The following is a 17,406-nucleotide window of genomic DNA, read 5'->3' on the forward strand; positions in this document are numbered from 1 at the left end:
TTGGGAAAAATTTGTCTTCGTGGAGGACTTTTTCATGGAACTAACCTGCATTTGCGTTACATGGAGAGGAAAACCACGAAAACATCCCACGGTTAGCCTGACGGCAAGAGGATTCTAGCTAATGATCCTATTACCACTGAGGATATTTTACGTTAGCAATGTAGTCCATGCTAACCGTTTGCAGAATTCATAACAACCAGCCATCGCCGGTATTTGAACCCGGACACCTTATTTCCTCTGAGCCACCACGGCTCTCCAATTTTTTATTGATTGGATTCAATGAAACCTTTTTTTTTGTTTTTTGTTTCAGGAATGAAGGAACATGGGGAACTTTTGTTATGAATCGAGTACAAGAAATTCGTCTTTATAGTGATCCAAAGAATCTGAACCATGTTTTTCGCGATATGCATCTTGCAAATCTGTCTTCAAAAGGTTCCTTTAATTTAGGCACTTGATACCCGAAAAATGGGATGAAGATCTAGAGTGGTTGAAACAAACAGAAGAAACTTAGTTAAAACTCATTCCTACCGGAGAATGAATTTGTTCTTTCAGGAAAAAAAGGACAATCTTAATACCTAATATTGAAATTGATCAATTTTATCTCAACTACTCATCTTATCTTCGAATGGTGCTAGAAACAGCCTGGCTATTTAGGTTCATTTCTATCATTAGATTCATTCCGTGAGCCAAAAATTTCCTAATAATTGGAGATTAATATCGCAAAATTAAATTTTTGAAATAATGATGAAAAACTGTTATCATGTATGTGAGGTGAGTGTGAATTTTGGAAAATGTAGAATGCCGAAATTTTGCGTGTGCTGATTCGGCGTTCCAATGAGAACCTGAGTGGTGGAACGGCCAATTAGAGTCTCGTTTTTATTTCCGAATTCGCATTCAATTTTTTTTTTTTTTTTTTTGCAAACAGCGAGAATGACTCTTTAAATTTCCATCCATACATGTGTCAACTTAGAATGCGCTAAATCCTTTTATTCATGAGTATATGAGCTCCTTCCATTAGTTCAATGAATAATTCATGGATTTTTCCTTGAGTTTCAATTATATTCATGAGTTAGTTTGGGACTGGATAGCCTAGTTGGTTGGGCATTGGACCCATATCCGAGAGGTCGTGAGTTCAATCCCCACCGGCCGTTGACAACAGGGTGACTATTGTACGCTAAATCTGTTGGGTTCACAAAGTTTCCATAACAAATCATACCTCTGAGGGTATTACATAAGAGATTGATCTTACTTTAGTTGGATGGAGCGTGCGTATGTGCTCTCCCTGTAAAACGAGGTGGGACGTATGTATGCTATCTCCGGATCATCCTGAGGAATGTTTCCCTATAGCATAGCCCATTGTGCAGCACTAGTACGATGTAATTAAGAGTACCGAGTACCGTACCGTAATAGTTTTCACACTTGGAAAATAATCTCGGGTTTGTATAGGGGAGAGTGGGGTCAATTGTAACATTTTTTACTTAACTATTTTTAACTAACAAAAAATCCAATATATTATTAGTATTTATTGACAGACGTGTAAAGTAGACTATCCTCTACTAGAAGAAAAATAAATACCTGATTTTAAATATTATTATATTAGTTATTAACAATTTTCGACAGTCGTGCACTTGTTACAATTGTCCCCACTTACGGGGTCAATTGTAACAGTTCATAAATTCAACTAAAACATAGTTAATTATACATAGTATCATAGTTGTGATGCATTTTTTTATTGATCAAAATAGTAGTGATATTTTAGGAGTAAAAATAATAATGAGCAGAGACCTAAAGGGTTAAACTTTTAACTTTAAGGGGTTAAAAATTTTAATTTATGCTGTGAAAGGTGACAAATAAAATAATGCCCATGCAACATAATATAAATGATATAGGAAACTATTGGTGGTTCTTAAAGAGTTAAGTAATGGTTTGTAAACATAAGATTATTTATTTTCAACTGTTACAATCGTCCCTTTACTTATTGTTACAATTGTCCCCAAGACGCCATTTCAGCTTCATTTGTTAAAAACAATGCTAATTAATTAGCAAAACTAATCTTTTTTTATTGAAATGTTAATTAAGGTGTCCACTTACATATTCGGTTACTAATTTTTATTTGTTTAAACAAAATTACTTTGTTATAATATAGTATTCTAATACCAAAAAAAGTACTTGCGTGACGTGAAAATATCTTTTGCGATGTAACTCTTTCAAAAGTACATAAAAATGGTTGCCATCAGGGGTGTACATGTAGATTTGTTAAATGCACCTTGTGCGCCACCTAGGAACCAAATCTAGAACCCGACACTCGAAATTTTTGCTCTGTTACAATCGTACCCTGTTACAATTGACCCCACTCTCCCCTACTGTCTAATAATTAGAAATGATTTTTAAATTTTCGTTGTTATATGAGACTAATACCTGCGATTTCTATATGAACAGTCATTCAGTTACTCTGGAGACGTCGTTAATGTAGCACGTAGCATTGCAACGTTCCTTCTTTATTGTGGCTAATTAAATTTAAAAAAGAAAAATGCTTGATATTCTTTCTTAAGCAAACGAAAACAAAATGGTATCTCTTTTTATTAGAGAAGGAATATCCAAAACACATCGGAAAAATATTTGTACATTAACAGAAAAAAATATGTATATTCTTATAAGAGTTAAAACCTAATGCCCGAGAAATAGTTTTACTAAATTTAATGATATAACATGAAAGGCCCATTTAAACTTTACATTCTATAGTTATAAGAATCATATTACTTCAAAAATTAAAATGAACAAAAAGTATACAAAAGCCTCATAATTTTATGAAATTTAATTTTGTAAACAAAGTTTTTTGACAACAATTTTTATCAAAAAATTTCAAGTTTCAATAAAAATCATTATTTAGAAACTAAGAAACGTAAAATAAAGAATGCTGATGAAACAAAAACAAAAAAAAAAAAACAATTCTTTTTTGTCGCCATTTTTAGTGCTACAAAAATTCGTCTTTGGGATTTGCCAAAAACAAAACAAGATGCAATTGTATTTTTTTAGGAGGGAAATGTTTTACCGAAAAAACGAAAATGTACCAATTCCCACAACATAAAACTTTATCTTGGTAAACGTACGTTATGGAAATGTTATTTCATTTGGAATCTTATTTATCAGAGTTCATATGGCGATATGATTGTTTTGAATCTATGCTAAACTCTATATCGGCTCATTTTCCACCGAAATCCGATTGACTATTTTGATTTTAAATAAAGTGTTTTATTTTATGAATTGTCGTAAAAATTTTAAGTGTAGATTAGCGGCACTTAAAAACCGCCAAATCTGCAGCGGCGGTGGCGTTAATACGTAAGTACCGAATTTTTATTCCATACTTTTCTGAATCATATTACTTCAAACATTGGAATATACAAGTATACATAAACACATAATGTTATACCATTTAATTTTTCAAAAAAAGTATTTTGAGAACAATTTTTATCAAAAAATTATAAACTAAAAAACGGAAAATAAAGAATTCTTAGGATAAAAAAACGATTTTAAGAATTCTTTACATTGAAATAAAAACTTTCATATTGTTTCCTTTTTTATTATTCTTATAGTTCTTAATCAGACGTAAAAAACCATTCTGTAGAGAACCATCATCAAATGAAAAAAAATATTTACAGGCAAATTTTTTATTGTAAAAATCAGTGCACTTACTTGATTTATAATTCCCGGAGAATTCCAAAATGATAAGTTCCTTGTTTGAAAACTTTATTCTCAAATAATAGATACATAGTTTAACCCTTCATTACTTTTAGATAACATAGTACACAGCAAAATTTTATAGTTGATATGAATTTGAATATGTAGCTAAAAACAGAATAGCTGAATTCTAGTTGAACTTATTCTTTCAAAACTAAAAAATACTTACCAAGAAAACGATAAAAAGTAATTAAGAATCAGCACAAATGGCACTATTTCAAGTAACTTGGAGAATTTTTTATTGTTGTTTTCCGAATTATATGGATACAGAAATATATACTATTCCATAACGAAGAAGAATATGCTATAACTATTACAATTCTGTATGTTCTGAATTCATATTTATTCACTGGAATGACGAAAGCAATGCTGACTTCACTTTAATTCGTAATGAATTGAAGACAGAAGAAATGCATTTTATCTTTATACACACATCTGTAACAGTATCCGAAATCGGAAGTCATCAGTTGCAAGTTTGTTGATAACAGAAATTAAAAATTATTGAGGAATTTTTCTTCAAATGTTTGGCGTGCTCTGTTCCTGAAAGATTTACTAATATTCTGGAGATTTTTTTTCAAGTTCTTCGGCCTTTTCCTTAGGGAAATTTTGTTTCTTATTTGCTGCTAAAAAATGGCGTCTTATTCAGTCAATGATTTTGATGGAACTAAATGAAAACGTGATAAATTAATGTCTGATATTTACAGGCTCCCGCTAGACGGCGTACTCGAGCGTTGCGATCGCGAATTCAAATGAATCATCGGTGAAGAGGCATCTGCGTTATAAAGAGGATTATATATTTTCTGTATAAAAACTCTCCAATCAGGTTATATTTTTGATCACAACGGTGATCGTGGATGCTTCAATCGAATGCAGTAAGCGAAACAGTTGAGCCAATCCAGAAGCAATAAGAATATTTTAAGTTCACACACCTCCAGACTTCAAAGATGAATTGATTGGCGCAATATAATTAGCCCGATTATTTTGGGTGCAGTAAGAATAGTTCCCTGGCTTTATGCATCCTTTTCTCTCGGCTGCCTCAGCAATCACGATACATCTTTGCCTATAACCGTGATTGTGAGATGTAAACAAAAATCAAAACATCTACACATTTTTGTTTACCTTTTGCTAATATATGCGTTAGTGAAACAGACTGTTAATTTTACCATGGCTTTTAATCCAACTATCGTAAATACTAATATGCCTCCTCCAAACTATAACAGTGTACCTGCGCGATTCCCATCGCATCCTATGAATCCATCACAGATTCCACAGCACATGTTTAATGCCGGAATGCACGTGCCTCAAACAAATCCATCACCATTACCGTTCAATGTAATACCTCCAAATAATTTACCGCCACCAACTGCTGTTGGATTAGGAATAGTGCAGAACACTGCGCAAACAATGTGGAATAATAAACCAATGAATTTACCTATGATTAATAATCAGAATTTCACCAGTGCACCTCCGATACCTAATGTGCAAAATACCCAAATTACTGGTTGTTTTCAAGCTCCTCCGCCACTTCAAAACAGTCAGCCTTCAGTTTGGAATAATTCAAGTAATCATCCACAAAATAATTATAATGGGTTATTAACTGTTGCACCCAACTCCTCTACTGGAAATTATCAGCAAAATAATTTCACCCAAAATCAAACCGCCCTTCAAACACCAGCTAGATCGGATTTTCAATCATTTACCTCTCAGCATCATGGGAATAGTAGCTCAGTTTGGTCTAATAATAATTCTTCAAACAATGAGCCTTACAGACCTCCACCTCCTGTAAATCATACCCCTATGATAGATAATCAGAGTGGTAGTTTAGTTTGGTCTGGTAATAACACTTCAAACAATTTACCTTGGTCTGGTAATAACACTTCAAACAATTTACCTTGGTCTGGTAATAATTCTTCAAATAATGCACCTCCACCGTCTATGAACCATTTGGGAAGAAATCAGAATCATTTCGATGCCAATAAGAATTCAATTGCTTTGACGCAAGAAAATTCCTGGAATCCAATTCAAAAAACAAACGTACCCGATGCAAGCATTTTTCAAAATCCCAGTGCTATTTTTAATGTGGCTGAAAGCAATAATATGTTACATGCTCGTGTTCACGATTCAAATGTGGCCAATGAAATTCCCATGAATCAGGGTGATATGAATTTCTCCAAAAAGTTTAATTCACCGCATAATGGTAATTTTATTCCAATTAATGGGGATTCTGTACCAAAATGTAATAATTCATTTCAGAATCAAAACAAGCATCATCATTTTACAAATGATTTAAATCATAAGAATGTAAATAGATTCCATGAAAGCAAGGCACAAAAAAGGAATTTTCACAACAATAATTTCAACCAAGGCAGGGACTATCGTGCAAGTAGTTACAGATCAGAGAAAACTAATTATTGCGAAGAGCAAAATCCACCATTTCAACCTAATAATCAGAATTTAATAGATGTTTGTGCTGTATCTAATAAAGATGGTGTTGAAGTAAAACCTACAAATATTAATTTCCTTCAATCAAATAACTATCCTGGGTCTAATTTTAGCTCTACTATTCCAGAGTTTACCATTTCAGATTCCGAATCAATTGATAGTAAAAATTCTCCACAGAAACACCAAAGAAACAAAAGAATTTTTGAGAATTTGCAAAAAATCAATCCTGAATCCAGTATTAATGCTTCTGAGTATAAAATGGTAAGTTCTAAGGAATAAAGTTTTGTTTTGATTAAAGAATAACAATACCTACTTATCGCTATTAGTTCAGTATTTAACATAAAATATGAGAGTCTGGTTTGATTTAATTATAGTTTTGCTCATATTTTGATATTTATTTTGTGCTTAAATTTATTAATAATGTAGTAACTGAATATCAAAAATTTAATTTAATGTGTTGCTTGTTTATTTATGCTCAAAGCTTTTATAGTGATGACATGAGTTTTTATTTTCTTGGTTTCCTATCTTTCTTGGTTTCAGGCAAAAAATACAGGGTGGTTATTTTTAAATTCCCTATGACATATCAACCTGCTGAAAAATAATATATTCTTTTATGTTAAATGTAATTAACACAGGTAATTTTATTTATTAATGTATTTAAATTCATTAATTTACGTTCTTTATGAGTATGACTGTAAATTTATTAATGTCTCAATATATTTTGATTTCGGTTACACGTAAAAATGTTATAAAGTTTAATAATTCATAAGCAAAATCATTCAAGAAATTCGTAAAAATCAAACGAATCTTTTTCTTAGTTAAGCCGAAAATGTTTAACAGTGTGCAAACTTGACTTTCTAAAAACATTTTGAAAATGTGTGTAACTTAAAAAAATAGTGCTATTAATACTAATAGTGAAAATTTTGGGTGAAGTTTTAAACTAAAAAAAAAACTGCTGTTTGAAAATATTAGGCTTTAAGAATTTTTTGGGTGCAGAATTTCCACCCCTTCTGGAACAGGCCAATTTTATAAACAATGGTTTGCCAGCGTCCCGACTTGTTTGTTCCATTTAGGATCTTTGAGAAAGAAAAAAAAATTAAACACCGATTGATTTTTTGAATAAATTAATATTTTTGGTAATATGAACTTTATCATCTTAATGAGCTTTTCTGTTACGAAATCGATGAAAAAAAATTAAACACCGATTGATTTTTTGAATAAATAAATATTTTTGGTAATATGAACTTTATCATCTTAATGAGCTTTACTGTTACGAAATAATGTTAAGAAATCGATAGAAATGTCAATGGAAGCATAAACAACCTTTTGCTTCAGTTGAAAACAAAATTGAATATTTTATACTATAACTAAGAAATATGAATTAGATTCGTAACTAAGTATTTTTGGTTATTTTTTTTACCTTCATATTGTTTTTTTTTTCACTTTTTTCAAAAGGCCACCTAGATTGTAAGAAGAAACTGGCAGTTATTGTCTGCTTCAATGATATTTCAAAATGTGTTTACATTGTTAAAATAATTAAATAAATTACTAACATAAAATAAATTATTATAAATTTTTTTTTTCTTAGCAGGGTTGGATGACAGAAGATATTCAAAAGGCCCTCCATAAAAGAAATATGTTATTTAAACAAGCGAGAGCCACCAATGATCCAGCAGTTTGGGATGAGTACAATAAATTGAAATATGAAATTAATGAAGAAATAAGACAGGCTAAATTAGATAATAAAAATCAAACTCACAAGCCAAGAAGAAACGCTGTAAGTGTTTTTTTTTTTTTTTTTGTTATAAATGTTCTTACAGTGTTTTCATTACAGAAAAGAAGTAGGTGAAAATTTATCACCCTTTCTCCAAAAAGTGGGTGAGATTTAAAAAAGTTAGGTGAGATTTCTAAAAATGAAAAAAAAAACACGAATAGACTTGGAAAAGAAATATTTCATTTTTAAGCTTAACGTCTTCTAATTGTTAAAGCATTGAATATTTTTGCTGCATCATCATATGGAAAATGTTCTATACTACTTTTTCATGAGCAATTCTCATTAGGTTGCTCAAATGCTTATCAGTCAATCTGTTAGTATATTTTGTCTTAATTTGGTTTTGGGTGCAACAGATGCTGAACTATTCTGAAGCACTAAGTAAATTTGTAGCATTGTGCACGCCCTTTCCTATCCTCTTCACCTGCCCGCATAGGTTTTTTAATTATTTATGCTATAGAATAAAGAAGTTATTTTCATGTTCATACTTCATGCTAGTATTTGATCCATAACCGTTGAATATCCGTATTTGTTTTGTTTTGACCGTTCCTACCGACATTATTTTCATTTTCATTTGTCCATTACGGACTAGAAAATGTTGCCTTAACAAGGTATTTGTCCAACTTACATTCAAGCACAAGAAATTTAAATGTCTTAAATGAAGAAACCTTACCTATGGTTAACATGTGGTTGCAGAGAAATGTGTTCTGAAAGGGTTTCTGGGGGGGGGGGGCATTGTGTTCTGCTGTTCGCACTGGTTCTGGACAATACTGGTAAATAGGAAAGTTTGATAACATGATAACAAGGACCGATGTTGAAAATAAGGAAAGATCAAGGAAGAGGAAGAAAGGTGAAACGGAGGATTTAATTTAAATAGCGGAAGATGAATTTTTTTCCAAAATTTGCGAGATTCGCTCATTTTGAAATTCATTAATAGAGTGCGAGAACTTCTCGCATTAATAATTTTTTTATGCGAGAAAAGAAATAAATATGCGAGATTCTCGCATTCTCGCGCTGTAGTGAAAACACTGTCTTAGTAAAGCAATATTTGATTATTTTAAACTTCTTTATTTCAATTTAATGTAATTCTGAAATTATTTTAGAATCTTTTTTTTGCCATGGTTTGTAGATTCATGTAAAATGATTTGCTTATAATGAAATACTTCATAAGTTTATTCTGTTAAATGATGTAGAATATGACTGAAATTTAAGCAGTTACCGAAGAAGATAAGCAGAAAGTGCATATCATTAAAAGCTACTAAACAAAGTCAATCTTTAGATTTTTTAAATGAAGATATTTTATTATTTATGTTAAACTGTATTAACTTTCTTATTAGAGCATGATTTCATGAGAGAACTTTCATTCTGAAAAGAGAAAGACAAGAAAAGTAGACTATTTGCACACACAATGCAAAAGTATAGATAATCATTAAAAAAAATTAACAATTAATGCTGAAAAACAATTAATAACCATAAAACACAAGCTAACAATAAATAACCAGCAAAAAAACCAACTGTCCTGCTTAAACTAATATCTTACAACCTATAAGTTATTTGTCATTTAATCTGCAATAACAGAAGTCCCACTGATGCTACTTTAAGTTGAATTACGCGTATAACTGAGACATTTCAAAATGTATTTTCTTTTCAATGTAAATAAAGAGTTTTGAGTTGATAGTATTTAGTATTAGTATTTTCCCAATAATCATGAAGTCAAAATTATTTGACGGCACATATGTGATTTCATTAAACAATTTTTTAGAAAAAATGACACATTGGTGTATAAAGGTTCGCCATCTCTGTTATAGTCAATGTTAACTGGTCAACCAATGTAACTGTTTAATTTTAGTTTTATAACTTTAGATTAATTAATTATTATTTATGTTTCTTTCATACTATTAGCCAAAAGTATGGCAAGACAAAGGGAAAAAGCTTCCTTTTAATTGTGACACCTGTGACAGAGGTTTTTGTTCAAATGATGAACTGGAATCACACATGGCATTGCATATAAAAGTGAGTGTTTTTATTATTTTTTTTAAAAATATTTCAAAAACTACTATATTTAAGCTTATTAAATACTTTATAATTTTAATGTATTTATATGTATATGAGGAAATACGCAAATTTTATATTTTATTATTTTCTTCAATGTTATTTTAATTCAACAATTGTCTAATTTACCATAATATTTTTTTAAATAAATGTACATGCATATTCGGGGGTCTGTCCAGGCCAAATGTACTGTTGTTTAGCGGTACCTTCACAAATTCAACTTTAGGAAAACGGTCATTTCACAAATTACTTTTTCTTAAAATTTTATTTTTGTATCCTGTAACAAACATTTAATTCATATTTTTGTGTTGATTTTTTAATATAATTTTTAAATTTCACAAATTATGTCTAAATTTTCACGAAATAGGTACCTCTCAGAAAAACCTAGACAGACCCCTGATATAGTTGTAAGAATACATTTTATCAGGAAACTAATTTATTAAATATGCAAAATATAATTTGAACTGTTATTAATTACAAATAATGTATGGATGTGGCTATCAACTGGTTGTGACAAGAAAAGTTTCTACGTGTCAGTTTTTTTGAAAATTCTGGTTTTATTGTGTTTTAAGTGTAACAGAAAAAAAAACATTCCTTACCATATTCCATGATAGAATAGATTTAATAAAATGTATGTAAGCTTACAAACATAAACCAAATCAAACATCTTGTCCATTTTTTATAATTATTATTTTTGCTGCTTTCCCGTAACTGAAAAAGTTGTGTAACTTGCCAGTAAATTTTTTAATTGCAATTTTTTTTTATTAAATAATTTTTTTCTAAGATAAAAAGAAAGTAACATTATAATCTCAGTAAAAATAGATACGAGGACTTATTGCTTTTGATTATGTTTTTTTAATGGAATATTTTGTTTAGAATAGAATATATTTTAAAGAATTTTTGTTTAAAATCGTATAAGTAAAAATGAAAAGGATTTGAGATTTGTTACAACATATCACTTAGCAAAAAAAAAAAAAAAACGGTTAACAAATGTACTAGTTTATGGTCTGTTCTTTTTAAGCTAAATTTAGAAGTGCTACTTATTGATAAGGTTGCTTTTATATCATTGTGTTTAAAACAAGCACTTTAAATCAGCGTATTTCAAGTTGCAATTGTACTTACAATGACCAGACTGACAAGTTACAACTATAATTAGGGTTCACGCCTGCATGGCCAAATGATCTTCAATCATTATGGATTGCTGAACCTAATTAGCTATTATAGTTATATAGATTGAGAATTATAGTCTGCTTAATTTTTAACTTTGATCTAGTTCATAAAATTAAGTTGCTATAGTAACGATTTGTTTTGCTTTTTTGAGAGTGTTCTGTGGTGAAAAAACAAAAAGAACTTTAAGTTTATATTTATTTATTTTTGAGCATTAATATATTTATCTTTGCACCATTTTGTATCTTTGAATGTTTTAGGTTTTATTGATGGATTTTATATTTTTGTAAATAGAACAGTAAAATAAATCATTTTGTGTGTTGTAAGTTGTTTTATGGAATAATCAAGAATAATCTGAGTTGTTTTATGGAATAATCTGATTCAAAGTGCAAATCGGAATATTATAGATGGCAATTAATATTTTTTGATGTGTACCAAAAAGGAATTATGTGATCGCAAAGTTCGATTTATTTTCTTTAGAAGTTTGTCTGTCATGTTAAATTTTTGAACTGCTAAATGAATACCTTGGTGGGTCCTATTTTCGTTACTGGTGTGATCCCTAAGTATAATAATATTATACATGTAACCTACTGGAAATTATATTATATGAAATCTCATAATTACTGGCCATTTATTTTTCTTAAATTATCAAAGTATTAAACAAAAAAAAATTTTTTTTGTTATGAATTTTTATGATACTTATCTAAGAGCAATTAAGATCTTTTACCCATGAGATGTCTTGTGCCATGAGATCTTCTGTGTTTACTTCCATTAACTTCTGTGTTACTGTGTTAATCGACTAATTTCTTTCTTAATTCTTAGAGAAATCTAGGTACCTTAATTTTTAGTTTTAATCCTTTCATTTATTCTTAAAACATTCTAAATTAATTTTTTTCATTGAAATAATGTAATTAAACTCACATTTTTTTCAGTACTTGCTTTGATCATTTAAGCCAGCTCAATTAATCAAATCCTACATGTGTCTAGTTAACCTAATTTTAGCTGATAATAATTCTAAAATTATCAGTGACTTCATATTAGATAAGTAAAGATAATGATATCTGCAAGCATTTTGATGTCAAGATTTATTTTGACATTAACTTTTTTTTTGTTACATAGTATTAATTATAATGAGTTTATTTTATCACAGATATTTTTATCACTACTTAGTTTATTATTTGTTTCTAGTGCCTTGAGTGCAAACAAATAAATTTCTAAGTGTTACAAGGTCACTATATTTAATTATACTACCTTTTTGAAAAATTACAGAATAGCTAATTTAATCGGTTTTAATTTTTATATTTCTATATCTATCTATATATATTTTTATAGTGCCATTATCAGGGTTGTATCTTTGAAGCCCATCCGAAAATTGTAAGTCTCCACCAAAGAATGGTAAGAGCCTTTACAAATATATTTTTTTCTTCATTATATAATTCTTAATTTTCATTTTCAGCTATATTTGAAGTGAGGAAATGTATTTTGATGAAAGAGAGCTTTGTAGTTAATTTTAATTCCTTATACATTTTCTAGCATTAATATAGGATTATTTTATTTTCACTTGTGTTTCTATTTCAGTGATCCCAATGGTGAATTTACCATAATTTCTAAGACTTTTAGTGTAACTAAGGAAAGGTTTTGAAATTCCATGATGATTTTTGTAGTTTTTTTACTTTTCTGGTAATATTTCTTTTTTTTTTAATTTGTTGGCAGTTTATTTTTTTTTGTGTTAATAAATATATTTTTTTTTTATCATTAATTTTAAAACAATTTTCCACTAGAATATTTTATAATTTAATGTCACTAAACTTAATTATTTTTACATACCTTGGCTTTTATTTTTATAGAATTAAATATGTTGAATCTTTTTATATTGTGTGAAGAAGATGTGAACTAAAAAATTAAATGATAGTTATGTTTCATAGAGAGTACTGCAGGAAATTATCTCCATAACTGCTAAGAAAAGTAACTTTGGGACTGGAAATCACCATTACATGTTACCATCCACATTATTGTAAAATTTTTCATAAAATTCAATTTTTGTATCATAGAGCTGCCAACTTTCTACTCTTTTTGTTAAAAATTATCCTAGTGGTAGCCGTGATATGTTTTAATGTATTATTTTTTATTAATTTAAACTTATTTTTCTCGCCAGTACAAATAAATGATTTAAAAGGTCATATGCAGCTTCATCGTGGTCTTTAAAATGTTAGCAAAATTACCAAAATGTTTGAAAGCTTTGGTTCTTAAACCACTGTATAATATATTTTGCAAAAAGCGTAGCAGCTGGCAGATTTGGGGATGTATTTTTGAGACAAATCATTCTTTTTTTATGTTCTGCTCAAAGTTTTTTTGTTTTGTTAATTATCTAACTTGAAATAATTGTAGTACACTCTTATAATATACTTATTTTTGCAAGGTAGAATTATTTATACATAAAACTTACTTCATATGTAAATTATTTATGTATTTGTTATCAAAATTGTGAACTACCTGAATCCCCCCCTTCTATATTAAGGTAGTTTATTGTTTTATTTGATAATAATTATTTATTTATTGTTAGACAGAGAAAAAGAGAGCAGTATATTTTTGCAAACCAATGATGTATATATATATATTCAGAGGAATTTCCAAGTAATTTTGTTTGACTTTGTAAAATTTATTTCTAATAACTACTGTAGTGATTGTGCTAGACTTTGGCTAGACTCCTTTGGACCCAGGACTTCTAAATTTCTTGTTTCTTTTTTTACTGAGAGTGAGTCCTTATTTTAGATATTGCAAATTCATACTTTAAAAATATACATAAAAAACAAATATTTTATGTTTAGGAAAAAAGTGTGATTGTTGATTCATTCAGTAATAATACCTAATTCAACAGATTTCAATCAAAATTTCTTAATGAATACAACTAAAAAATTTTTTCATTTTCTCATTCTATTTTCATCACAGCAGAAAAATTTAATTTTGATTACATAAATCTTCCGATGTGCTATCCCCCCCCCTCTTTCTATTTTCCACGATGGAGATGCATTGTAACTTTCTTTTGCCTCCCCCCACTTTTATTTTCTGTAGCACTTAAGAATCTCTTAAGTATCAATGGCTTGTTATGGAAGAAAAATCAATTAATCAAACCTCTGAAGTGCTGTGTATACAGTAAATAGCATTAACAAGCTTCAACAGTATAAACATAATTAAGTTTATTTAAATGGCAGGAGTATTTTTCTCGTATTTTCATTTTCTGTTTTAATTTTTATGGAATACATTTTTATATGAATTTAGATTCTCATTGTCATGCATTTTCTGCAACGAATAAACTTTTTAAATTTTTAATCAATTAAATGCTGTATAATATAAGCTCATTGGAGTAATTTATATTTATAGTGCCTAGTTATTTAGTTCCATGAAAGCTCATGTATTTTATTGAAAAATTTTGTATATATTTATTTATCGTTTAAAATTTTACTTTATGAATTTTTATTTCACCATCATATTGGAGTTGCATAATAATGCTTAATTCAAGTATATTTCTTTCAAATTGTTCAATCTTTATTTCAAATTTTATTCTTTCAAATATCCTTTTTAGTTAATTATACCTTTTGTTTACTGTGAATATGGAACTTGTCTGCAGCATAATATGGTTAATATTACTGTTGTTGTGCAACCTGATTTGGTTATGTGAACTTTGTATATTCACAAATAAACAGGCAGCAAAGTCACAATCTGTTGATGTTTTATCTTCTACTGTATTTACTTGGGTATTCATAAATTTTCAGATTTTAGGGGAAGAATATTTTCGTTACTTTTTCTCCCTGTTTTTCAACTTTTCAAACAATTGAAACTCTCGTTTGCTAAACTCAGTAAAGAAAACTTGCTTTTGCAATTCTAACTACAGTACAGAACCCGTTATCCGGAAATCAGAGAACCAAAAAACCGGAACAAAATTTGACAAATTTTCACGCCATTTTTTTAAAAAAAAAATTTTTTCCTCATAAGATTTTAGAATTTTTCTTTCCTCTTTGAAAGATGTTTACCTTACCATCATTTTGGAAATAATTATTAGCGTATTACTTCATCGTTTTTTCTTCTTTCTAAGATTATTTCCAATTTGTAAAAATTTTTTTTTAGTTGGGTTTAACAATAAAAAAACGGCTTTTTGAAGCGATTCAGAAAACCGGAAAAATCAGTTATCCGGAATAGCCATGGTCCCGATTCCTCTGGATAATCGGTTCCCTACTGTTTTATTCTTTGATGAACTTATATGCATTTTAACACATTAATGGACAGCATCATCATAACCCTAAAATTGCTGTTTTTCAGAGGGCAAGAGTATTTACTTTGTCCATCAATGTATTTAATTTTTGAATATTATCGGTTCCCTACTGTTTTATTCTTTGATGAACTTATATGCATTTTAACACATTAATGGACAGCATCATCATAACCCTAAAATTGCTGTTTTTCAGAGGGCAAGAGTATTTACTTTGTCCATCAATGTATTTAATTTTTGAATATTATTCTCTTATGTTTAAAAAAAAATTATTATTTAGTGAATTCTCTTAATGATTAACCACTGCATTATCATTCTGAGTTATGGATAAATGTTCATATTTCTCATTCAAGCAGATCACCAAATTATTTAATGCCAATTAATTAAAATGCTTTTACCCTGCAGAATTATTTATTTACATGCTTGCATTTTTATTTTAACTTGCAAATGCTTATCTCCTTTTTGATTTTTCAAAATTTTTATAAATGTTTTTTAAGGAGCCATTAATTAAGTGTTATTCAATGTGAGAATTAAAATTTTGCTCTTTTTTTAAATTTCAATGGGTTTGATATACGGTGAATGTGTTTGACCTGTTTTAGAGAGCAAAATTAGTTACTTACATGTCTCTATTTTTAGTAGATAGTCTATTGACTGAGAATAATTATGAGAACTTTTTTTTTTTAATTATTTGATAATTATGTTTACATTTGATACAAAAAATTCTCATTTTAAAAGTCATTAAAAATAATAAGTGTAGCTCATAAAAGTTTATTAAATTGAACCTTTTAGCAACATGATACAGGATATGCCGATGTTATAAATAAATTACAGAATGATGAAGAAATAAAGAAATGGAGAGAAGAGAGGAAAAGGTAAAATATTTAACTTTTAACTCTCATTAATTATAAAAAGTCTTTTACCTTAAGGACAATAGGTTTTCCTTTCATCTAAAATTTAGTTTTGAAGAAGAATAGGGAGCCATTTATAAATTCGAAAATTGTTTTAAAATTGGACATTAAAATTCAACTTGTTGAAAGAATATTTCTTTTCTTGTTTACTTTTTATTCCTACATTATTATTAGTTTGGCATTTAGGATTTTTTCTTTTTACAACTTTTAGTTTTGTTATGAGCCAAAACGATCTATTACACATTGTACAAAGCCAGTAAGCATACACCCTCAAAATGATCTGGATGTTTTGTCTGTATATGTGTTTTCTTACGAAACGTATATTTTGGTGAGAATGCTGTAAATCTTACAGACTGGTTTATTGTCGAGTATATAGACTGATTGTCTCTGTGCTTTCATTCCATAAGTGTTCCCTTGGTAATGCAAAATGAATGGAATATCCGGCACTTGTGAAAAATATGTTAAGTGTCTAACATATCCTTTTTCGTAAAGAACATACTTTGTCTATTTTCATTTTCTAAAAAGGGCAATTGTATAAAGGGATGGAATCAATTTTTCCCTCTTTAATTTCTTTGTTGCAATTTTCTGTTAAAAACTCAGTTAATTATGAAATACTTTTTTTAGATGAAAATTAGTAATTAATGCTTTGGAATTGCTCTCATTCATCCTTCCTTCAACCGATTTTATTTTTTAACATAACACACTTTCTTTCATGAGCGTTAACTTATTATTTCATTTATTATTTTTTCCCATTTTCAAAAATCAGCAATTTAGTCAATTATATATTTTTTCTTATATCTTTAATTGAGAATTAAAGGATTTAAATCAGCTGTCTCCTTACTCTGGCGAATTAGAGCCTTGACTAAATTACAAGTGATTGAGGAAGTAAAATTGCAAGTGAATCTTTTCTTTTAAAATATTATTGAATTATTATTATTTTTTGGGATTTCAAGTTCTTATAAAAGGATTTTTGAAAAAGGCAGATATGATAAGTAGTGATCAACTACTTTGATTTGCCACAGTATTTTTTTATGCATTTTGAAATCAATTTTCATAACTAA

General features: G+C 28.8%; 1 protein-coding gene across 2 annotated transcripts in view; it reads left to right on the forward strand.

Moving 5' to 3' along the window:
* The first annotated feature begins 4,803 nt into the window (after window positions 1-4,803).
* Window positions 4,804-17,406, forward strand: part of Nufip (nuclear FMR1 interacting protein 1) — a 29,401-nt gene continuing 16,798 nt past the window's right edge. The window contains exons 1-5 of one of the 2 annotated variants that reach the window (XM_087165888.1): window positions 4,804-6,441; window positions 7,769-7,957; window positions 9,854-9,964; window positions 12,503-12,565; window positions 16,227-16,309. In XM_087165888.1, the coding sequence (XP_087022014.1) occupies window positions 4,903-6,441; window positions 7,769-7,957; window positions 9,854-9,964; window positions 12,503-12,565; window positions 16,227-16,309 (1,985 nt within the window). In that variant the 5' untranslated portion in view covers window positions 4,804-4,902. The remainder of the gene's footprint in view (window positions 6,442-7,768; window positions 7,958-9,853; window positions 9,965-12,502; window positions 12,566-16,226; window positions 16,310-17,406) is intronic. The other variant, XM_043047001.3, reaches the window with a different exon arrangement.

This window comes from Parasteatoda tepidariorum, chromosome 6 (assembly GCF_982258835.1).
Source record: "Parasteatoda tepidariorum strain Cologne lab strain chromosome 6, Ptep-v5.0, whole genome shotgun sequence".
Lineage (NCBI taxonomy): Eukaryota > Metazoa > Arthropoda > Arachnida > Araneae > Theridiidae > Parasteatoda > Parasteatoda tepidariorum.